The 25818-nt window shown below is 32.5% G+C and overlaps 2 protein-coding genes and 1 pseudogene across 6 annotated transcripts; 1 reads left to right on the top strand and 2 right to left on the bottom strand.

Moving 5' to 3' along the window:
- The first annotated feature begins 4286 nt into the window (after window positions 1-4286).
- On the top strand, window positions 4287-9141 carry LOC114412119 (kinesin-like protein KIN-UA). Of its 2 annotated transcripts, none has more exons than XM_028375909.1 (11): window positions 4287-4555; window positions 4805-4918; window positions 5230-5358; window positions 5471-5602; window positions 5998-6064; window positions 6193-6285; window positions 6585-6710; window positions 6835-6960; window positions 7839-7982; window positions 8164-8292; window positions 8683-9141. In XM_028375909.1, exons 1-11 carry the CDS (start codon window positions 4355-4357, stop codon window positions 8838-8840), a joined length of 1419 nt encoding a protein of 472 aa, XP_028231710.1. In that variant the 5' UTR covers window positions 4287-4354; the 3' UTR covers window positions 8841-9141. The 2 variants fall into 2 exon arrangements, with proteins under 2 accessions (XP_028231710.1, XP_028231709.1); XM_028375908.1 differs by having other exon boundaries at window positions 4289-4555; window positions 8680-9141.
- A 3099-nt stretch (window positions 9142-12240) lies between these two features.
- LOC114412117 (AT-hook motif nuclear-localized protein 24-like) lies at window positions 12241-14187 on the bottom strand. Of its 4 annotated transcripts, none has more exons than XM_028375904.1 (2): window positions 13704-14187; window positions 12241-13535 (listed from the first exon to the last, which is right to left on the bottom strand). In XM_028375904.1, the coding sequence occupies exon 2, from the start codon at window positions 13518-13520 to the stop codon at window positions 12669-12671; it is 852 nt and encodes a 283-aa protein (XP_028231705.1). In that variant the 5' UTR covers window positions 13521-13535; window positions 13704-14187; the 3' UTR covers window positions 12241-12668. The 4 variants fall into 4 exon arrangements, with proteins under 4 accessions (XP_028231705.1, XP_028231707.1, XP_028231706.1 ...); XM_028375906.1 differs by having other exon boundaries at window positions 12241-13522; XM_028375905.1 differs by having other exon boundaries at window positions 13717-14187.
- A 9195-nt stretch (window positions 14188-23382) lies between these two features.
- LOC114412116 lies at window positions 23383-25278 on the bottom strand (annotated as a pseudogene).
- Between the last annotated feature and the right edge of the window lie 540 nt (window positions 25279-25818).

The following is a 25818-nucleotide window of genomic DNA, read 5'->3' as shown; positions in this document are numbered from 1 at the left end:
TTCGTACTTGATTATTTGCATATTTCAATTTTAAAGCAATTAGTTTTCACTTTTTATTTTTTATTTTACTTTCTTTTTTAAAAAAATTTGTTTTTATCTATTATTTTTTTAGTTGCTTTATTTTATTTTTCATTTTTTTCTCTTTATTCATTCTTATTTTATTCTTTTCTTTTTTAAAATAAAAATAAAAACAAAAAAAAAAATTTTAAAAAAATATTTAAGTTTAATTTTTATTCTGTGATAACGTGCACGTTAATTATTTCTTTTGTGAAAAATTCACATTCCTTCTTTGAGGAATGCATCATGGCAGAAGATCGTCCACAGAGGATGACGCTAGAGGATTACTCTAGCCCTATTATACCTCAATACTTCACCAGCATAGTTAGACTAGGTGTAGGCGGCCAACATCTCATATCCACATTCCCTCATCCAGCTGATTCAAGGGAATCTATTTCACGACCTACCAAGTGAAGATCCGTACGCACATCTGACCACATACATCGACATTTGCAACACGGTGAAGATAGCAGGAGTGCCTGAAGACGCCATCCGCCTTAACTTATTTTGTTTTTCCTTGGCCGGTGAAGCAAAACATGGCTCCTCTCATTTAAGGGGAATAGCCTGCGGACATGGGACGAGGTGGTGGAGAAGTTCCTGAAGAAGTACTTCCCGGAGTGCAAGACCGTTGAGGGAAAGGTGGAAATCTCATCCTTCCACCAACATCCTCATGAATCACTGAGCGAAGCCCTTGATCGCTTCCATGGGTTACTCCGAAAGACTCCTACACATGGGTTTAACGAGCCAGTCTAACTCAACATCTTCATTGATGGCTTGCAACCCCATTCCAAGCAGTTCCTCATGCCTTAGCCAATGGGAAGATCTAGTTAAAGACTCCAGAAGAAGCTATGGAGCTGATAGAAAATATGGCGGCCAATGATCATGCCATTCTACGTGACCTAGCCTACATGCCTACAAAGAAAAGTCTTCTTGAGATCACTTCTCAAGATGCTATGTTGGCTCAAAACAAGCTCCTGGCCAAGACCTTAGAGACCCTCACAACAACTCTGAGTAATCTTCCTCAACAATCGCATGCAATGCACCATTCTCCATCTTTAGTCATGCACATTAGGAGATGCAACATTTGTGGTGGCACTCATGAGTCAGGCTCATGCATGGTCCAAGATGACGCAATTAATTACATGGGCAATCAGAATCATCAAGGATTCCATCAAGGAGGACCACCAGACTTTTATCAGAGAGATAATTTTTCGCATGATCAAGGTTGGAGATCCCATCTAGGGAATAACTTCAACCAAGGGAGTTCACCTTATCAGCCTCCAAGCCAAGAGCCCAGTCTATAGGAAGAAACCACTAGGCTAGAAGAATTACGGGTACAGTTTATGCAGAGGACTGAGTCACATCAGAAAAATATTGATGCAACAATTAGAAACCTGGAGGTTCAAATGGGCCAATTAGCTCAGCAAATAGCTGAAAGGCCCACTAAAACCTTTGAGGTTAATACAGAGATGAAGCCCAAAGAAGAGTGCAAGGTAATTTTCACTGAGAGAGAAGAGAAGGAAAAGAAAACTGAGGAAGATGTGCGTGATGAGGAAGGAGAAAAGAAAGAAAAGAGAGAAAAAAAATGAGGAGAAAGCACAACAATGGGAGAAGTGCTCACAAGTAGAAGTTCAACAAAAAAAATATTCTCCAAGTCAATACCCCTCCTCATCAATTGATTGTCAAGGAAGAAAGACATGGTGAACATGATAAATCTTTAAGTGCCATTCTTTCCTTGATCACCAACACGTCTCTTGCAATGATATGGAATGTGCTTCCAGAATATATGAGTTTCATGATGTCTCTAGCTAAGAGGCGAAAATGTAAGGAAGATGTGTTCTGTGTGACCTTCATGCCACCTTGAAGGCATTTGACTCGTCAAGCTAATGATGTTAAAGAAGCACTTACTGGGAGGCAACCTAGGATTCCTTATCCTATCTCTCTTTTAATTAATTGGATTGTGTTTTTTTTAGGATATTTGTGTTATTTCTTTTCTTTATTTTGATTTTGTGCATTTTGATTTCAGCAATTTAATTCCAGTAGTTTAAATTTAGTCATTGAATAAAAATTGCATGATATTTATGAAGTCATTATCAAAGTTTTTTCAGAAGGACTCAAACACTTGAAAGGCTACATACCATTTTGAGAAAATGCTGGTTCCATGAATGCAAGCGTCAGTTCAAGTAGTGGAGTATGAATCACAACAAAGAGAGAAAAGGTTAGCTTGTCTGAAAGAAATCATGGTGTGGTAAGTCAACAACTTTGTCTTGTCCCGATGAGTTGTGTGAAACCTACTTGTGAGAGAACGTCTGTTTTTAATTTTTTTGATTTTGTATCATTCTTAGACTGTTAGATTAATTACACGAGGTGAAAATGATCAAGGCCATGTTTATTCTTATTTTCAGCCACTTAGCCAAAAAGCCAACCTTTGATGATAATCTATCCCTTGCACCTTATTTGAGCCAAAAATGATAATCATGTTTTTTTTTGTAAAACCCCTAAGCCTACTTTAATTATCTCCTACCTTGTTTTAGGGTTTAAGAGAGCATAAGAATTTTAGTCATGATATGCCCCTAATTTGGGGGAGAGTTAAGGTAAAAAAAAAAATTGTCTCAGAAAGGTAAAACAACACACAATAAGGCACCCTAAAAAAAAAACTTGTAAGCCCAAAGCTTCTTTCAAAAAAAAAAAAGAGAGAAAGAAAGAAAAAAGAAAGAGAAGAATAATAAGGGTAGAAAATAAATTGGTGTCATAAGTGTTGTTAGAACAATAAATTGAGGCTGAAAAATAAATAAGCCTAGGCAGAATAAATGAAAGTTTTTCTAGGATAAATGCTCTCTTATAACCCTAATTTTTGAAATCCCAGAAAAATCATAATTTCTTTGATTAGCCAGGCCACATTAGAAGCCAATAAAAGTCCTAAGTGATCCACCAAGTGTAAGCAAGATAACTTTAATTGAGATGAAGTGCAAAATTAGCATTAATTGCAGGTCGTAGAATTTTAAACACTCATCCAAGACACTTGTGCGTATAGAGGAATACTAGAGCCTTGTGAGGAAAAGTGGGGCAAGCCGACCTGATTGATTGATACTACTAACCAATTCTATCTCAATGTTTGTTTGTGCTTCCATTGCAAGATCATGACAAATGCAAGAAGGTCCAGCTAAGGGAATTTGAAAAAATTGCAGCTATTGAAAGTGTTGGAACATTTGGAGTCTGCTCTCGTTTTTGTTTTTGCTTGAGGACAAACAAAGTTTTTAATTTGGGAGATTTTGATAACAGCTAAATATGACTTATTTTTTATAATAAAAATATATTGAAAATATCTTTAAAAATATTTATTTAGTAGTTATTTTTGACTTAAATGATAAGAATTTGATATTTTTATTATTTATGACTTGCATATGAAAATGATGGATTAAAAGAGAAAAAGATCAAGAAAATGTCAAAAATATGAATAACGATTGCCAAAGCATCTTTAAATTTTATGAACCAAAATGTAGTATATTGAATATGAATTTCCTGACATCTAAAGTTTGAACTGGTACAGCAAGAACATCACTGGTCAACACTATTGAACCTTCTCCACAGCATAGGAGAGAGTCTTCCAGTACTATAATGTTTTGAAAGAGGGAGCGTTTTAAGTTCAATAGAATATTTTCTTTTTTTACCCTTATCAACTTGTTGTAGTTTATTCTCATTGTTTTTTTTTATCAGCAAATGTTGTTAATTTTGTTAGAAATGTTAGTTGGGAGGATTCGAATCTGCGACCTTCCCCCTTCAACTATTGGACCAACCTTTTGTCTCCAGTTTATTCTAGTTGTTGATCGACTTGTCCGGTTGACATCCGGTTCTGTAATGTTGTCAATTCATCTCATAAGAATATTGTATAGAATAAATTAAGATAAACTATGACTTATCGCCTAGCACTAATCTTTGTGAAGATTCTTGGTAGTTTTAAGTTACGGTGTGGTGATTTTTGCTTTTAGTAGACACAGGGCATGAGCCAGAGGATATGGAAACAGGTAACAAACTGTGCAGGTTTTTTTCGGCATTGGGTTTCGATATAATTGCTATTTATATGCATTCAAACACCGCAAGTGAGTGGCACTTTTTAATTAATTTGTTGTTTAATAAAGGTCCCATGACCGTTGCAGCTACTGGTTATTATCTTCCATAACTAGCTACAACATACTAGTAAAACACATACCGAATTTTGCTGCTGCGATTAATATACATTTTTCTAGAAATGTACGTCAATTTTAAAAATGCTGAACGTTTGTGCCTCTTGTAGGCTATGAAGGAGGAAAGCATGGTAAAAGTAAAGGAGGAAATTGATTACAAAAGTTTATGTAGAAGGCTAGACAGAGAATTGGACAAACTCACTATGGAATATGAAAGGCAGCAGAAGGTATTTGAGGATGATATTGAAAGATTGACCACAGAAGCACAACATTGCATATTAGAGGCCCAACAGAATTATTCGGATTCGTTGGAGGTTGGTTTATCTAATTTATGCTGCTGTTCCATTGTTTCTGGTATTTTGTATCCACAGTATCACATGCAATTTAATTAACCTCTTTGAGTTGATATTGTCAATTTATTTCATGCAAAGGCATGGCATATGAGGGTTTGATGCTTCGCCTGATTTAAGTAATGTCTTGGAGTTCAATGAGCGACGAACATTGTTGATTTGATTTGCTGATATCTTGGTGAATATGTACTGATACCCATTTCCTTTTCTCAGAAGGAAAGATTGAAATACCAGAAAGACTATAAAGAATCAATTAAGAGGCTTGAAGAGAAGGTAATGGAGAATAAAAAAAAGTACGAGGAATTTTGTATGACATCTACTGAAGAGGTAGTAATTTTTGTTATACTGTATGTTGTCTTTGCTAATTATAACAGAGAAACAGCTCTGCACAACAGAGTTGAACATGATTTCTTTTAGAAGAATTAAGAAACAAGAAATCTGAGTTGTTAGTCTCGTTAATTTCCCGGCTGAGTTTAGGACATCAATTAGTAATTAAGTTATTTCGTACATTTGAGTAGTTAACAATAGTCCTGTGAAACCAAACTAAATCACGATATGAAAAAAAACATAATAACACAATAGTCAATAGTATAACATGGGTTTCATGTTATGCTCACAAGTGAATTATCATTTCCCAGGCCTTTGTTCCTGCTGAGGAAGTAGTCATTTTGAAAAAAATACTTCAGAGAGAGACCCTTTTGAGAAATGCTGCCGAAGGGGAGATAAATCATCTTAAAAATCAAATGGCAGAACTGAAAATGTTGGAGGTATGTTTTTCTGCCCCCAACGTTTATACTTTTCACTAGCATTACATGTGCCTTCCTCATCTATCTATCTGTCATCTGAATTAGTTTAACACGTATGTGTTTCCTGTGTTAGGCATCAAGAGAATCAGATATCTTAAAACTTCGTAAGATGTTGGAAGATGAGGCACATCAGAAAGAGAAATTCAAAGGAGAAATAGCAAGATTGCAAAGTCAATTGTTGCAATTAGGTTTTGAAGTTGGCAAAGTAAGCTATATCTGAAGTGCACAAATATCGTAGTTAATTGGCTTTATTTTATGTTTTATAAAAAGGAAAATATGACTTTCATTACTAGTTTTGATTGAAATCGAAAATTAAAATTTTTTAAGCTTCTACATTTTAAATGGTGATTTTTTAACTTGATTGTAAAAGCTTAAAAGTATGCTGTCATTATTACTATTTAATATCTTCAATTCAGTTTGGGTTAGGCATGATATATGTGAAGCATACATGTCTATCGATATTATATTTTGCAAATGCCAATGGTAGTCCAAGCATGTTGAGCTAAAATTGAGGGCATAGTTACATGTAAGTTAATTGCTTCACCCATCACAAGTCATGACTTACACTTGTCATCATGTTTCTTGCAATTTCTATTGTAGACAAAGCAACAACAGCAAGCTTCAGGAAATGGAGAGAAGGCCTCAGTTGCCAAGCTCTTTGAACAAGGCAGTAATTACTAATTATTATTTAGTTCATATTGCACATCTTGGCTGTGAAGAACTTGGCATTTTCAGTTGATAAATTACTTTCAATTTATAACTTATTTCCTCCTCATAATATCAATATTCTTGCAGGGGGATTGCAGAAGATTTTGTCATTGCTTGAAGCAGAAGCTACTGATGCACGAATTAATGCTGTGAAAATAGTAGCAAATTTATCTTCTGAAGGTTTCAGTGTTGACACCTTACGTTGAAATACCTTGTATATATACACTAGCAGTCTAGCATCTAGGATTAACATAATGTAATTTGTATGCAAAGGAAAAAAAGAGACTGAAAATAATTAGTATGACTTCTGAATTATATGATTTGGGATCAATGAATATGTGGAAATGATAAATTTCAGTTTTCTGGAATGTCTGTTTTCTTGATCTTGCTATGACATAACCTGAATGTCTGTAAGCTGCTTTGTTGAAATTGATATGTAACAAAATTAGCCATAACATCTCTCAACCCTGATGTTGCAGAAACAAATCAGAAGAAGATTGTAGAAGCAGGCGGACTTACGTCCTTGCTTACACTGCTTAAGAACTCACAAGATGAAACCACACAGAGAGTTGCAGCAAGCGCCATAGCAAATTTGGCAATGAATGGTAAACTTCCATGCATGTCATGCTCTTTCCTACTAGTAACTTAATAATAAAAAAAAAATCTACAGCTCAACTGATACATCTTTTTTCCCCCTGGTATCTGCGACCTTATATGGTGTCTTAACAGAAACAAATCAAGATCTCATTGTGGCTCAGGGAGGCATTAATATACTGTCAATGACAGCAGCCAATGCCGAAGATCCTCAGACCCTTCGAATGGTTGCTGGAGCAATTGCTAATCTTTGTGGCAATGGTAAACTTTTGATCTTATCTCATTTTTGAAGTTATTGTGGTTATCTGCACTGCAGATTGGGATTCTAACTGCGGCTCAGATAATGCATTCAATCTCACGATCACACTCATTTTTAACCTTATGCTGAAATGTAGGCCAGATGCATAAGAATTTACGAATGATAAACTTGTTAAGCCACCTGCTTTAATTTATTTTTCCGTCTGTTTTACCCTGCATGAGATGATATAATACAAGAAAGTTTTAGACAATCATTTTTGTTAGTAGAAATTTTATTTTTCCTTTTACTGCTACCCTGTTAAGCAATCTTCGAATAGATATATTTTAGCAATTAGAAACAGCTCACAAAAAAAATAAGAATAGAATCACTAGCAAACCAAATATAACCTACTAGGGTCAGCCTAGTGATGAAGAGTTTGAGTTGTTTGTATAAAATTCTAGATTCAAATCTTGTTGCCGCTATTCTACATACACAAAAAAAATAAAAAAATAAAAACCAGCTAACCAAGTATTTGAATGCATCAAGTTGTTCAATCAATTCAGTATTTTATGGCATCTTTGATGAGATATTGATAATGATGCTTAAATTCATCTAAAGTGGTTTTGTTAATTCTGCTGCTTGTCTTAAAGGGTATTTTTCTCTCGTGTGTCAGGTGAACGCTCTATAATTAAATGTGAAGATTAAATGAAAAATATCCATGTGGTATTCAAAAGCTGTATATGGCAAGTGTTGCTTCATTACAGATCTTGGAGCTGTTTGTGTTGGATAAATTAAATTGATCTTTGGGGATGCAATTATAGTGTAGGCATCAAGTACAATGTCGGTTTTCTCTAAACAAAATAACCTAACTAATTAACAAGTTTGGTGTTGCTGCATTTAGATAAACTGCAAATAAAGCTAAGGGGAGAAGATGGTATCAAGGCACTGTTGGGAATGGTCAGATGCAGACATCCTGATGTACATATTCAGATTGCCCGCGGAATTGCCAACTTTGCGAAGTGCGAATCAAAAGCATCTACACAAGGTAATAACTTATGCATGTAGAGGGTTAACATATGACTATATTGTCTTTGAATTGATAGCATTCGTGCATTACTTCCATTATCGTAGTATGCATGCATATTCTTGATTTGCAAGTAATTTTTTCTAAACGTAAACATTCAACGGTATCTTTATTGCACGAGTTATTTTGGTACATTATACAGGGACACAGGTTGGAAGGTCATTACTTATTGAGGATGGTGTGCTTCCATGGATAGTGCAAAACGCAAATAATGAAGTCTCGTTGGTTAGGCGTCATATTGAGCTTGCACTGTGTCATTTAGCACAACATGGTGAGCACTAAATGCACCCTATCCAGCTGTGATTTAGATTTTATATGGGAAAATGCTAAGGCACTGATTAAGGAAGTGAAACCAAAAAAATATTTTATTAAGATGCACAAAATTATGTTATTTATAATTTTTTTAAGTTATCCTATGATTTTTTCAGTAAATAATAAGCTTTGTTAACTATTGTTTTTAAGGTATTAGTTAATGAATTAAAAATAAAAAAAACATGTAATTTGTAAATCATATGAGAACCTAAAAAAAATTATAACAATAATAATATTTTTATTTTAAATTTTTTAACTAATACCCTTAAAATATTGATTAACAATATCCTTTTATGTATATTAAACTTAGTAGCATGTCCAAGAACTTATGTTTGATGTGATACAGAAGCAAATGCAAGAGACATGATTAGTGGAGGTGCAATATTAGAGTTGGTTCGTATATCGAGAGATTGTTCACGAGAAGACATAAGGATTCTTGCACGTAGAACACTAATCTCCAGCCCCGCATTCCAAGCTGAAATTAAGCGTTTGAAGATAGATTATTGAAGAAATTAAGTGCCGTAGATAGTCAAGACAGTATATACTATGCATAATAATGTTCAGGAGTATTTTGGATGTACTGTATTAGTCTTAATTTTTAAAGTAACCAAAACATTAATGGCCATAGTTTAATCATATTACGTGGTTTGTCTTTGGTCTGCGCTTGTAGTGCACAGCTCTGTTATGTAAAATGATTTTGTATATGAAATAAGCAAGGGAGGTTCACTCCAAAACAAAAAAGAGCGTAAAATTAGCATCAGTTTTGAATTTATTTTTCCATGAAATAGAAACAGCTCATTGCCATTCATGACGATGACAATAATTGATTTGTTGATTAGATAAATTAATTTGAATATGTTCAACCAAATTATTTGTCAATGTGGACCCCCTAGACATAATTCATTTCTCATGACTAACGAGTGACCTTGAAAAGCCGATGCATTTAGTTATTGCTGTTGATTACTTGAGATGACTTGGGGAGTTTAAACTTATGTTTAAAAAATTGTAATGATGGAATGGGGAAGAATTAATCTATCAAAAGCTTATGTTTAAAAAAACTCATTTTACAAAATAATAAACTACTTATATATTTTGGATAATTTTACTCTAACTTAATATTTTTCACCACATTTCATATAAAGAAATAGAAAAAAGAAAAGAAAAAATAAATATTAAATAAATATAAGCTAAGCTATATAATAGAAAGAGATAAAAAAGGAAAAAATATTATGTACCGATGATCATGATGTGTAAATTTTTTTTATATAATTATCCAATTATAACTCAACATGTACAATAAGTTGGTTGTTTTATAAAATAATTATTATATATTTTCAGTACATACAGATTTGAACTCTAACAAAAATTATATTAAAATTGTTTTAAAAATTTATTGTAAGTATCAAATAACTCACATATATATATATATATATATATATATATATATATATATATATATATATATATATAATATTATATAATAAAATCAAATTAGTGACGAGATTTTAAAAAATAACTTGTAGAAAGTCTTATAAATATACTATTCGGTGGATTTAAAGCAATTTTTGAACAATTAAATCATAAATAGACGTATAGATTACAACATATTAATATCAATATGTGACAAAAGCAGATAAAGAATTCCTGGACTCATTCCAAAGTTTATAGTGATTTAAGGAGAAAATCACAATGTGGTCATGTGTGACAGAGAACTCTCCTCGATCAGCCTAGCAAACATATATGCGTGTGCGCGTAAATTAAAACTACTTAATTAATGGGGATATAGTTTCCTATAGATATCTTAGCAAGTTACTAGAACTAAATTAATTCCCTAACTCATCATGAGCAATTGATGAGCATCATAAAACACAACTCAAATTAGAATATTCATAAATTGAAAAATGTATTAGTTATAAATAATAACCCCATGATAGATAAATAGGTTTCTAAACAATATTTTAATTATTAACTAATGCCAATTCATACAAATTAACTAAATTCAACACCATTTTCATCTAATTTGCCACTCTTAGACCGAGTATACACGTGTAAAGAAAGGAAAACTGTACGTATTATTAATTTCAATTAAAACATTTTATAATACCTTAATTAACTTTAACTTAATGATGAATAAATTTTTTATTTTTTATTTCACATATTTTCTTAATTTAGAGAAAATTCATTTTTGTTGATTAGAATTACGCGAACCGGGTTTCATATAAGAGAGCTGCTATGGTATTCAAATAAATCTTTAGTGCAATTTTTTTTTATCAAATGTTAAACGGATTTAGACAAAAAAAAATCCTAAAGGATTGACACGGTGGTGTAAGATTATTTTTTTAGATCAATGATAATTAGATACCACACGTCAGAATTAGTTTACAAACCAATGAGTTAGGAAGTCTCCATAAACGCATGATTAAAACAAAGACTAAAAAAAAGAGAAAGAAATAGGGAATTTCTTAGTAACATTATTAAAACCCTTAAATTTGCTAGGATATAGTAGAATTTGTCTTCATTTAAAGATATATTTTTTTCATTGAGTGTTTCATTCATATAGTTTTGAAATATCAATTAAAAAATTAAATAAAGTCAGTTAATGTTCTTCTGTCTCCATCAAGAATGCTTAGTTAAATGGACTCGTGATCGGTTATCCTAAGTTACCAATTATTAGTTAGGTTAGGGATGTGATAACATTTTCCTATATATAAATGAGTTATTTCCAATACCCAACTAGCTCGGTCGGAATATAATGCTTCAATAATATTTTTTTTCTCTAAATGTTTTCATCCAACTAAAACCTTATCCGAAAAGGATTAAAACTGGATTTTTAGAAAGAAAAAGAAATCAATGTTCTTTCTTTACTTTGAAAATTAATTGGCGGATACATACCTGAAACTATATATGATAGCCGCAACAAGGACAGATGTTTAAGCTTCCATCGAAGAAATAGGTTGGTAAGGAACCTACAATTATACTATTATTAAGAGAAAACAAAATAAGATTCTTACTTTGAGGGAACACAACAGTTGTCTGGCTCGAGGAAATTTAGAATCAGTTGACCAACAGAATAGAGCAGGACGCACGCAGTACACACAATACAACTAAAGATGCCAAAAAGTCTCATTAACGAGGATGATTGGATAACCTTCATGTCGCTCTAGTTCATTTAGATTATAGTACTAGTAGCATCCTAACTTTAGTTTTTTAAGGAAAAAGTAGCTTCGGTGCATAGAATCAAAACCAGGTTTGGCTCAAAATTCAGTAGGATTTGTATATATACATGGAAGAGAGTGTGAGACACAGAGGGTTTAATTAGATAAAACACTGGGGAACGATGTGTCTTGGTTATTGTTGCCTTTTAATAAAAGTGAGGATACATGACTGCCTCGAAAAGGAGCTTTCATCAGACACTGCATGTGTGAACCAGTTGCCTAACATAAGTACTACACAAAGTTTATCTCCTACTAACTCTAATTACTACCAAGGTTTTAATACAGCGGCTATGTTTTTGTCGCGATTCTTGATATGGTGAGAAATTATGAATAAATACGGCTAATATGATCACAGTTATAATTGCAGACGCCCCAAAAATGTTCACGTTGCTGTTGAAGACAATTTTTTAAAACCTTGCTAATAATTATATACAGTAGTTTAAAATAGAAAAGAAAAAAGCAAATTAATGTCATACAGAATTTCTATTCTTACGTAAGTAGTTTGTTGCTGAGAATCTTACTAGCATGATTGCTTAATCAACCGCACTCAAACTGAAACAACCAAAAAATATGGTCGTACATCGATCATACAAATTGTTACTGTTTAATTGGTTGCTAAAAACTGATGGATGATCCATGCGATGCGACTATGATCAGTTAATCACGAAACGAACGAACACAAAAGCACCCCATTGCCATCAACAGAATTAATCAAACTCACCAAGGATATAAAAGTTCATCAGTTTAATTACAGTCTCGAGTAAATGTAAAAGAAAACATTTTATATCATCACCTAATAATCAAAATGACACACAAATTATAGAAGCAATTAAGAAACCTCCATTCCTACTTTCAACACCCCTAACTTAATGAATGTCTTGCCATGTCCCCCACCACCACCATCACAAAAGCTAACAGAAAACTATAAGAGTAGTGAAGAGAACAGCAGCAATGTAGAAGTACTTATGGTGACACTGATGGGACAATTGGAAGAGTTTATTTGAACTTATGAAAACAACATATAACTTTCTCATATCACCTCTTTTCAGCACATTTGAATGAGCTCCGCAGTCAAATTGGTCAATAAAATCACAAGAATTTATTGAATCAGATCCTCTAATCAGAAAGGCGGGCGAGCAGATGCCGCCCAGAATGGCTCAGATGGCATTTGAACAGAATTGAGAAGGTTAGGAGGCAAACCATGGAAAAGTGGAGCAGTTGCATCCCCTCCTAGAAGCTGTGACTGACCAACACCACTTGCACCGGGTGACCCAATAGAACCTCCTTGCATTTGCAGCGAAGGATCCTCGTCCTCCAAAGGAAGCCTCTCATAAGCAGCGTTGCTAAACGAAGCGGCCATGATCACCACGGGTCCTGAAGCAACCAGTGTTCCAACAACACTTCCTCCCACCACTTGTCCCTGGCCACCGGCCAAATAAATGGTTAAACCTGATGCAGCCGGCGGCGCAGGTGGTGGAAGGAACGATCCCGAAAGGGACAAGATCTCGAACCTTCCGTGAAGAGTCACAACCGAACCGGACGAAGCCGGTTGCCTGAGGGTCACATTGTTGACCGTTCCAGTGCCACTCATGATGCAAACCCCTCTCTGGCGCTTCCTGGCAAACTCAGACACGCTTTCCACGATGTCGCATCCGTCTGCCACCTCCATCATGTGGGTTCTCATGGCGTTGGCGCTGTCGCGGGTGATGATAATAGGTGGCTTGGGCTTGTTCTTGGACCCTGCTGGTCTTCCTCGAGGTCTTCTTGTTATCTCAGCCTCACCTGCACCTTCGTTGTTGTTGCTATTTTCTTCGCGTTCCCTTTTCTGCGCGCCGCTGCTGCCGCTGTTCTCGTCCTCGGTGGCTTGGTTTAAGCTTTGGAACTGGTGTTGTTGTTGCTGGTGATGCAGATGGAGATCTCTTGTGTGAAAAGGAGGGGGGAGGGAATGACCATGTGCCGAGATTGGATCCATTGCTGTAATATGATTCTATTCAATGTATAATTGAGTTTTCATCAATATCGATATCGATATAGATATAATGAACTCAAGTTGTGAAATTCTTAAAATACTAAGTACTTCATTCGCATATGCAGGAAACAAAATATGGGGTGGATGAAAATGAAAATTAAGGAAAATTAATTAATGAGAACAAACTGTTATATTTGACCAGTGACAGTGAGCACTCTCTCTTCTTGATGCTGGCTTGGCTTTTTCTGGAAGATCGATCTTGTTAATTTGATGAATCCAACTTTGTAGTGAGTAGTGACAAGTTCCAGGTTGAAACTGACGATGGAAAGGGAAATAGGAGATTGAAATTGGTGCTAGGCCAGGTCACCAATTAAGTTGTGATTGAGATTAATTTGACTTGTACTACCTCAACTTGCCTCTAAAAACGTTCAATTGGTGGGGTTTTCAATGGGAAAGCGGTGTAAATTGGAGTTTCCGTTGAAGAGGAAAGAAAGAAAGAAAAACAAGAGAAAAAGGTTGAAGCTTGTTCTCTTATTTTGGGAGAAGATGCAGTGTTGGGTTAGGGTTAGATTGAGGAGAAGAACAGATCCAAACTAGATTTGATTGCAGAAAGACTGCGTGCTTATGGGCGGTGGATGGGTCCCCATGACTCTCTCTCTCTCTCTCTGGACACAACATATGCATCAAACATCTAGTTTAGTACTAATATTTATATTAATCTTATGAAACAAATATTTAATTCTATTCTTTATTATTATTTAGTACATTAAATCTGTATTAATTTGAATTGACGAAATCAAATGATGCTGTATGTTTCATTGTTTGAGTTATTATTTAAAAATAAAATTAAATGCTTTTCATTTACTGCTTTGAATGCTTTAATTTTGAATTGAATAAAACGCTTTAAATGAAATTATTTTATTTAATTTTATACTTATACATTTAATTTTATTTTATTTTCTAATCCAGTCAACTTTTTCCGAAGGTTACTCCAGTCAACTTTAAACGCCTTTTTTTAAAAAAAAAGTATTTATTTATTTTAAAATGTAAGTTATTTACTTATTTTTTATAAATATTTATTACTTATTAAGTTACTTATATATATAGATATTACTTTATACTACTAATTAAGTTACTTATCAGTATCATACAACATATTAGTTTAATTTGTATAAGTATACTACTAATTAAGTTACTTTATACTACTAATATATACATATTAGTTGTATAAAGTCCAAATATTTGTATCAATAGTTTTATTTGTGCTAATTACTTTATAAAATTATATTATGACTTCCTGATTTCTTCAACATTAACAAAGTAAGGCAAAGTATTATTAATTGAGTAATACGATAGTTTAGCTAAATCAAATTATGTATTTAGTTGAATTATACTTTTATACTATTAATAATTATTTTATAATTATTATTTTAATAATTATTATAAAAACCATATTTATAATATTTTATAATTAGTTGACAGTGTAAAAATATTTACATTAATAACATATTAAAATTAAACTTTCTATTGGTTTTTATAAAAAATTAAACTTTCTACTATATAGCTAAAGTATTTGACAATTTTTCAATTTTTGTAAAAATCGTAAATACTAGTACTGTAGCATTTTTGAAACAGTTGTATTAACTTAACTCTTCTAATTAAATTACATTTATTACTAGTAGCATTAAATACTTTAAAAAAAGTAATTAGCATTAGAGGTTGTAGCATTAATATTACATTCAGTTCATTAAAGAAAAGTTTGATTTTGAGAAGCTAATTATGTAAAGTTTTCTATATCATCATTCAGTCATACATTGTAACAATATTAAAATAGTACGACTTCAAAAGTAGTGTAGTTTGAACTAAACTTTTCAGTAACATGATAATGTGTGAAGTAGCGATAGTATTAAAAGTTTTTTTTTCACTAAATTTTTTTTATTAAAAGGACGATTGAAATTTTATATATATTAAAAGGTTTATATGAAATAGAGAAAAGACTAAAATTAGACTAGGTGGCAACGATACAATACATTTCCTTATTGGCAAACCTGAGATGGGTATAGCTTATAATGAATTAATTTATAACAGTACTGAATTAATATTTGATTAATTTCGCGTCAAATTAAAAGTAGTACTGTTAGAAGATACAGCAAAGTGATATGGTAGAGTTAAGTCTGTCTGAATTAATTTGTGTGGAATTATTACTACTATTATTAAAATAAATGATGAGCGCGAGAAGAACATAAAAGTTTTGAAGTTTAAAGCAATTTTCTTTAAGGGTTTGTTAACTAGTATATTTAGGTATTGATTAAGAAATTAAAATAAAAAAATATTTATTATGAATATTATAAGAAAATATAAAAAAAATTAAAAATAATAAAATTTTACGTATTTTAATTAAAAAAAATCTTTTTAACTTTTTAATCAATATCTTAAAAATTCTCATTAACATTTCACTTTTCTTAATTAGGTAATTTTTTGGGATAATATCCACAACAGAAACGAGAACCTCGGTGGTATATGACAGACTAGTTTATATAAATGAAACAATAGCTATAGCTGGCACAATTAACACTTAAGTGGACCCGTGTGCATCGAGAGGGGTTGCTAGGGTATTGTAATTTTGTGCTTCAAATTTCCATGACCCGCCACATGCACACTTGGGTCGTCGTCGCATTCGCATTATAAATTCTAAATCTTTAATCTTCTCAAAGTCTAACCTTAAAATTGAGGGCCACCTGCTATGAGCATGACTCATGCGTTTTAACCCGCTTCTTTCGGGTCAATTCTAGTCATGGACTCCTTCCTGGACCAGTTTTATTACTATTAATTTGCCAAAATTAAATTAAGCATGACCTAGCTACCTATATCTTCGCCATGGCTACTAAACTGAAATAAGATCCAACAAATCCGATGATAAGCTAGAGTCCAAAAACAGTGGCAATTAACAAAAACAACTAGGCATAGATGATGCTACAAAAAATAATATAGGAACTTAACAATTTTTCACGTTGCCAATGCAATAATACGTTAATGCTAATGATACAAAAATTCAAAGCTGTACATGCATGTACGCGCCAACCAATTGTTAGTTCCTTAGAATCCAGGAAATGGATAATATAGTACTAGTATGCATACACACAGAGGGTGGCTGCACTTTTTCTATCATAGCAAAGTGATCCCTATTTAAAATTTAGTTTAATTTTCATGTATAACTATGAGTCATATTTTACATTAAAAAAAAAACTGAGTCCTACAAGAGAAATTATTAAAAGATCTAAGATGATATATGTCTGTTATCTCAATTAACTTTTACGTGACATAAATTTGTACATGTTATGTATTTAAATTTTACAATAAAAAATACAATTTAACCATGTCATGTAAAAATTAATAAAAATTATAATATTCTCGAAGTTTTTAATAATTTCTTCCATCATGGAGAGCTAGCTAGCAACAATGCATTCGGGAATTGGTAAATGATCTTCTTCTTTTTTTGGTGAATGGTAAATGATCTATTAGTGTGTTTGTTGTGATGCTAAAAACGCCCATATATATATATATATATATATATATATATATATATGATTATTTTCATGTCAAATTGGTATAAGGACGACAGAAAAATAACTTGAATTTGCTTATCCGTCTCTGCACAACGCTATAAGAAACATGCATAAGTAGATAGTTTTTGTGGGAAGAGGCACATGCACCATACTATATGCGACAAGTGGTGAGTTAAAGGCATTTAGTGGGAGATGATGCAATGTTATGAACAAGTTTTTAAGATAGAGAAAGTGATTGAGGGGATGGAAGGCTGCGCTAGTGGCCAGTGGGTGTGGGATGAAGTGTGTACACAGTACAATTAATACAGGGTGTAAGGTTAAGTGGTTGGCGTTGACCAATGAGGTAGCTAGAGCATATTACAGAGTGTGTGGCGCTGACACGCAGTGGAAAGCAACACATTGCGCTGCACAAGCGCCGGAGAGTTTGCTGAAACTCATAATAAAATACGCAAATGCTAACCTCTTAATAATATAAGAGTGTTAGTTAAGGAATATTTTTCTCTATTAATTGATTAAGGTTAAAATCACACTAACATTTGACAAGATTCTTATAGCTACTTGCTCTCTCTTCTCACAACTCCCCTGCGTAAATAAAACCCATGCATCCGAAGATGCTCTTTGTCGGCCCTTACTCCATCCAAAGCACTCTTTCCCCAAACTCATGGTGGACCCCCCCTTCCTTTGTTACTGTGTCAGATTCATTAGTTAAATACGCATGCCTTGCCTTCCTTTTACCCTTATCCTCAATCCAATACTAGGGAGGGAGACAATAATCATGTGAACTGTGAGCCTACTGTATGTATCTGCATATATAATTAACTCCCTTTAAGTTTCACTTTATCAGTCACTTATGGATCAGAAAATTGTGAATTATTTCCTTCTTTTTGGTTGCAAAACCTGTGAAGGTTTTGATTGCATAACTAACTATGAGTTAAAACACCCTCTCTGCGAGCTTTGCCATATTTTCAAAGAGTGGTTATATATAGATATCCGCAAATTTCAAGCATCTAATTCATATATTTTTTTTCTATTTCACTTTTCATATCAAATCATATCACTTATATATTATATTTATATTTTTCTCTCTCTCTCTCTTTTTTTTTTCTCCAGAGGTATCACATAGCACATGGATATGTATTGGTATTTATTTATTTCCAAAACATTCAATGTGAATGTGGATGAACTTTCAAACGACCTATATATGATACGTGATACCGGACTTTTGAAAATGTCTACTTCATCCCCCAAACCCTTTTCATGAGCTTAGTCCATCAAAGCGCCTATCATCCAAGTATATTTTTCTTATTCTAATAAAGTTTTAACCATACATACAGTGAAAGAATTCTTATGAAATAGAAAAATTTAGGAAGAAGAATTAATAACACTAAATTACGTGTTATCAATTCATGATTCGTTGCTGATTATCTGCATGAATGGCAAGCACATTGGTCTTCCATTATATAGGATTCATTTGTTATTTTCATGCTTTTGGATCATCATCCAAATTCAAACTCTTCATAAATTGTAATATTTATCCCTCTTAAATAACGTGTTTCTCTATTTGCTGTATTTTTTTTTTCCAAGTGATCTATCATGCTTATTATATATTATTACCATTATCGTCATCACAATATTTTGGAAGTAATAACATATTCATTAATAATTAAACTTTGTACAAAATATAATCTAATATCTAATGATGCTATATCATAATCACACAAAAAATGATATTATCTAATAATAAATTATAATGTATAGTAAGTTATTTTAGTTTTATAATTATCTTAAAAGTTAAAAAAAAAAAACATTTCTGATTAGTTAATCGTGCTAAATTTTTATCATTAACAATACATACCTATTAATTTTTGTATTTTTTTGGTGAATATAGTTTTTGTTGTGGTGATAACTCGATGTTTAGAGTCTCCTTTGTGGGTTGGGAAATTATAGTGCGTATGTTCTTTTGTTCTTAACTTCGAACCCAAGCTATTTTGTAGAGCTCCTCTTCGATCACAAGAATTCAATACGGAGTCCGTTTAATATTCTGCTAAAAATGCAGAGTCAGTTTAAAAATTCTAGCGCGATTTAATTTTTGGTCAAGTTCAATTCTATTGCGAATTTTAGCCAACTCAATAAGAGTTTGCTTGCAAATGGGTCAGACTAATTCTTTCCTTATTTTTAATAATATATATTATTGTAGGGCGTTTTTTCCCTGAACTTTTCGAATTACTTCCTTTTAAAAGGAAGCAATTTCAGAAGTGCAGAAAACAATTGTCTAACTTGTGAACCAATCAGAAAACAAGTTGTTTTTGTAAGTCTTGATAAAATAAAAAATTATTATTATTATAACTTGTCTGCTTATCTTTTTGGGTTTGACATTTGAATATAGGACAAAACTGACAAAATATGAGTTAAAATCTTGAATTTGAATATGAAAACATGAAAATACAATTTTTTCTTTAAATTATAAATAAAAGTTGAAATTTAACAATGCAAATTTTTAAAAAGAATAGGCCCATGAACTGAATCGTTTTGGTCCACAGTCTTAGAGAATTAGATTGAAATAGCAAGTTTCTAACCAATAATTAAACTAACCCAATTTAACCCAAATCAAAAATATTTTGATCCGTTATGAGTTAGTTTAGTATGGCAAACTAGTCAAATTGACAGACCTGTCAGGTGCTTATGTACTCATTTCGCAATCAATTAGAAATAGCAAGTCTTTTTTCAGATTAAAAAAAAAACTATTGCTTACTTAGTAGGGAAATAAAGGGATTTTCTTAGATAAAGTTCAATCCACTATTGACTCAAATAAAAAAAAATCCACTATTGACTCAAATAAAAAAAAAAATCCACTATTGACTATGATTGCAACTGTAAACTTGTGGCCACATTGTCATTACTCACTACGCTCATATATTCAGTGCTTATCACAATCACTGAACTTTGATAAAGCACGCACTTAATTAAAGCACATATTAAATAATTAAAAAAATTGTTAAAAACTATAACAATGTGTTTTATTTATCTCAGTTTTTTTTTAAAAAAAATATTTTTAAAAATAATTTCATATTATTTATTAATCAATTCCTCATCTAAAATCTATTATGTTTTAAAAATTGTTTTCAAAATAAATATTTTAAAATAAAAACAGAAATAATCAAGACATGTTTTCTCATATTTTTTAAAATTAAAAACAAATGTTAAAATAAAAATCAAACCCGTCCTAAATATTTAGCATTCTAATCTTTTTACTTTTCAAATATATAAAATGATATTTTTTTTTATCAATATATGTTTAAGGGTTCATGTTATTTTTAAATTAATAGTTATACTCATTTAATTATATATAGAATCACACACAAACTTCCAAATTATGGTGGGTGTTGTCAATGTATAACTCTTTTTCTTATTTTTTGTTGAGTTAAATGGTTATATATTGTCATTTTTACTATTAATCAATTAGAAATTATTATAAATATGATTTTAAAGATAATTATTATAAAATAAAAAATTATTATATGATTTGTCATTTGTTAACAATATAATTTTCTATTTTATTTTGAGTTTAATGGTTATATTGTTAACGTAAACTTTTACACCATCAACAAATTAGAAATCTCTTTTTGTAAATAATTTGAAAACATATATGCAGTGATAACAGATTAGGTACATAGTTATGATAAATGTCAGACAAATTTATTAAATGATATTATAAGATTACTTTGCACAATTTGTTATAATACAAGACTCTCACCCTACATTTACTTTTTATACACACAGGTCAGCTTAATCTCTAATTGGGCCTTAGTTGCTTTTTAGATTTTTATCATCTTATTCTTTTTTTTTGCAGAATTATCATCTTATATATTCTTTTTTGAAAAAAAGGGTTATGCACTGACATCATAAATTTTTTTACATAATTATCTAATCATAAATTATCACGTATAATAAATTTGTTAATTTTTAAAATAATTATTTTAAAGTAATTTAAATGATGATTATAAGATAATGTAAAACTAGTTTATACTGATCACTGCATAGGTAAATTCTTCGTTCTTACAAATTTCTAATACTAGGGTATAATCATAACAACACTAGGGCCAACAACACAATAATAGTAACTCAGATGGTCTTGGGTGGTTTAGAAATTCTATTTTTTCATTATAAATATTTATGCTTCAGATGATTCTTGGGAGCTCTTTCACACATCATTTCTCTCTATTTTCTTAACTTTGTGAATCCGGTGGGTTATCCTCATTAGAAAAGCTTGTTAGTTCTGTTATGTCAATTTATTATTGAGAAGAGTCGATAAAATCATGTAGGTCTTATGCATCACACAGGTAAGTCCTTGAGGAAAATGTGATTTTCCACGTCTCAGACTTATTTGTTCATGATCATACTTGTTTATAGAATATGATTTGTGGACGGTCAGTTCGTGATTCGTGAGTAGTTTGGGATTAATTGTAATTTTGAACTCCAACAACAAAAAAACTTGAGGTGTTACAATACACGCTAGAAAGGTTGATCAATTCAACTAGTTCAATCATCTCATTGAACCAGAGACTTATTTCAACTAAGTTCATAATTGATTTAAGTTTTATATCATCATTACTTCTGTTTTGATGAATGGTATAGGAGAATTCTAATGTTTGAAAACTCATTGAAAATAGAGGAGACACATTTGGATATGAAAAATATAACTATTATCTTCTAAAAATCATATTTGAAATGCAAAAAACGACATCTGAATGTGAAACCAAATACTCTAATGATTATTAATATTTGTGCATCCGAAATGTAAAAAATCACATATGAAACGTGAAATCAAATAGGTTAGAATCCATGTGTTCGTGTTACTAGCATGCAAGTAGGTTTAGTGAAGTCGTGTGTGCTTATAGCTTTCGTTACCATATATATAAATTACATATACAAGTTTGCTCATTATTATTAGAATGACTGTTATATAATGATACGAAGGTATTTAGTGGGATAGAAGGAACAAGATGGATGATAACTTAAGCACTATGGACCAGCCTTCTATCCCACCTTATGATGGAGAATCACTTGTGCTTGTATATTAATCTATTAGAGAAAAGATAAACATTACGAGAAGATTAAACACGAATAAGAACGAATCTGAAGTGTCAGAGTGTCTCATTTATTTATTGGAAAGGAAACTTATACCTCATTTTTGCTTAGATTGGTTATGTGGTCTTAATTTCACAAATAATTACTTCGTGATTTTTCGTGTGAATCTTTTTATGCCAAACCCTTTCTCTTAAGAGAAAAGATAAACAATTTGAAGGACATGAATAAGAAATAATTTGACGTGTAGACATTTTATTAGAATTAAAACTTTTAACTCACTCTATTGATTATGCATCCTAATTTAAGAAATCAAATTATTGGAGTACAAATGTGAGATAAAATCCTACATCTAATAAGAATATGTAGATTGAACACCATATAAATGAAAATAATACATAAATTTGATTTTTAAGATTTTGAGTTAAGATGTATTGTCAAATTTATTTATATAATTACTTATATAATCCATTGATGCAAACCTGTCCGATATTTTTCCTTCATTTCCCATAAGAGTTAATAGCAATTCTCTTACATTAGTAACTGCTTCTACTCGGTATTTTGTGGGATAAAATGTTTTCAATATACTAAGAATGCCACTTTTGTATAACCACGGCTAATATATGCATTTCCTAATAAAGACCCCTTGCATTGTAATATGGTGTATGATAACAAGTTCCTCTGCTAATTAATGATCATTTTTATTGAATGTTATAGCCTGAAAGTTAAAAAAAAATTATAAATTCCATCTATGCCTTACAAATGATGGAAGGGAAAATTAGGACAACTCATATACTTCTTGGCATTTGGTTTGAAGCAGTATCCCCTGATTAAAAGATACTTTCCACCCTCGACTTCACTGCTTTAATGATGAGAATTGAGAATGCTAAAGAGCTGCAGTCCTACATTTCTGAATCTCTGTTAACGGATAATTGATGTTTTTTCTTTTAGACGTATGAACATAATAGTTTTGCCTTGATTGCATTCTGATCATTTGACACAATTATAACATTATAACATTAGTAGACCAACTGCTCCTTCCACCTATTGATTTACAATGCATTCGTTACTACAACTACTGTTAGATTTCATCAATAAATGATGAGTGATCGCAGCAGAAGCGAGATCACAGAAACAGAGTCTGATTTTGATACTATGTTAGATTTCATCTTAAAATTAATTGGCTTTAAGTAAAATTATTCAACAGATATATAAATTACACTCTAAGGAGTTAGACAGCGATGTGGAACTTGGTATTTCCCAACAATTACAAACACTAGTGAGTTTGAAAAGGGACTCAACATATTGTACATGGGAGGGAAATATAAGGTTAGTCTGACTGTGAAGGAAGAAAGAAGGAAAATGGGAAGAGAATCATCTGCTAACAAAAAAATTAATAATTAATTTATCTATAGAAAAAAATTTGTACATGAGAATGATCACCCGGTTTTGACACTTGATTTTATCTACGTGTTCGAGACATGTCTAATTCTTTCTCAGAGGTATCTTTGCACAGTTCATTTACCTTATTTCTTGAAACTTGTTCACGTACCTGTGCGGTACATAATAACGTTTGTGCCTTGGTATATAGCCTCTTCGACCCAATTTATTCTCACAATAAATGTTAACAACAAAATCAAGGAAGCAACAACACCAATCAAGAATCCTATAATGAGTCCAGCAAGTCCTAACCGAAGCTTGAAGGCAAAAACCGCACCCAATGGTAAGGCCAGGAAATAGAATCCACCAATATTGGCATACATGCCAAGTCATGGTCTTGCAGTCCCTCGCACCATTCCTCCACAAACCGTCACAGGAAAATTAAACACTTCCACTAGAGCAATCACCAACATTGTCTTCTTCAAACCCTTTACAACCCCTTTAACATGGCTAAACAAATTCCCTCAAACCCTTCTAGCAGCCACCATCATGGAACCTCCAATGCAAACCGATATAACACTCACTGCCAAAGGCACACGTGCTGATTTATAAGCTTAACCAGCACTACGAGTGGAAACACAAGTGGCTAAAGAAAGCATCACCGAGTAAAGCAAATAGTCAAAGTTCAACACTAAGGCTAGAACCCCCACTGCTTGTTTTGCATTTGCCAAGTGGCCAGTGAGCAAGACTAGAATCTCATAACACCACCACTCAAGGCACGTGTTGAGGCAGCATGATCCACTAAGCTTGATTAGCCTAATCCAATCCATCATGTTCTGATCCCACCACCCTCCTTCCTTCCACAACATGCTCCCGTTTCTTCTCTCAAGAATCACAACATATATCGCCAGCATAACCATAACCATGAGATCGTTGATCCAAACCGCAATTGAAACACCTCGGAGTCGCATGGTCTTGGAGAGTAGTATGTTGACGGGTATGTGAAAGGCTAGTGTCACAGCAGAACTAAACATGGTGGGAAGAGTCATGCACTGAGAGCTGAGGTAGGCTTTTAAGGGACAAAGGAGTGAAGTGACCAACAAGTCAGGTGTGAGATAGGAAACATATGTTTTGGCCACTATTGAGATCTCTTGTTGTTGGCCAAAACGGATCAAAATCTTGTCAACCTTAAGCCACAAGAAAGACAAGGGAAGTGTTACCAAAAGCAACAAGAGGGTTGTCATGAGAAGGGTCTTGTGAAGGAGCCGCACGTTCTTGGTTTCCATGGCGCCTCTTAGACCGTTCAAGACAGAGAAGCCAGTGACATTAGCAAAACTGAACCCGAGTGCGCCACCGGCTAAGTTCAGCTCCCCAAGGTGGCCAAGAAAAGCTGTTGTTATGGCTGTCTTGGCGAACCTAGCCAAGTTCATATGGCCACAAGTGGAAGGTCTATCCCTCGTTGAACTCTTAGCTCTTCTAGTACCATCTTTATGAAATTGGCCTTATCGTTTGTGATTAGCTTCTCTCCTTGTTTTGATGTTGCTGACATTTTTTGCTTAGATAACGTTTTGGTGAGATTGTTGCAGAGTTCCACTAGCGCGTTTCTTTTATATAAGATTGGTTAAGGTTGAGTGGTCAAGTTTCGTGATCCTGTGGAAGTTGTTTCTCAAGCAAGAATAGATTTTGGTGATATCATCAGCTTACCAAGTTGCTGCCAATTGAAATGATCTATAGTGCATGAACCATATAACACGCACTTTCAGTTGTTGCAACTATCGTGTAGTAAATTAAGACCTTGTGAATTTAGGGGTCAAAACGAAATTTCCTTTACCAACTAATTAATCAAACAAAATTGTAAAATGTAAGGGATATCACCCAAATTAGCCGTTAGTTGTGGCTTGTCTATCAAAGTGAGATATGGTTGTCTTCTTGCTCTTGATTTCATGTACTCTACAATACAATTTATGGAAACCTGCCTAGAAAATGATCAGCTAATGGGGAAATGAGTTGGTGCAAAATGTGATGTCAACAGTATTTCGTATTGAATACAAAAATAGAAATTTTCCCATACATTTCACAGATATTTTTTACTCCCTTTGTTTTAGATTATACGATGTTTTAAAGAAAAAAAATGTTCTAAAATAAATATCATTTTATAAAATTAATATTAAATTAAATATTTTTTTAAAATTACCCTTAATTAATACTTAGTGTGAGTAATGTATAGAAGAGTAAATGAATCATTAATTAAAAAATTAAAAAAATAAATG

Source organism: Glycine soja, chromosome 5 (genome assembly GCF_004193775.1).
Source record: "Glycine soja cultivar W05 chromosome 5, ASM419377v2, whole genome shotgun sequence".
Lineage (NCBI taxonomy): Eukaryota > Viridiplantae > Streptophyta > Magnoliopsida > Fabales > Fabaceae > Glycine > Glycine soja.
The sequence above is the reverse complement of the archived record's forward strand: the minus strand, read 5'-3'. Positions and strand labels throughout refer to the sequence as shown.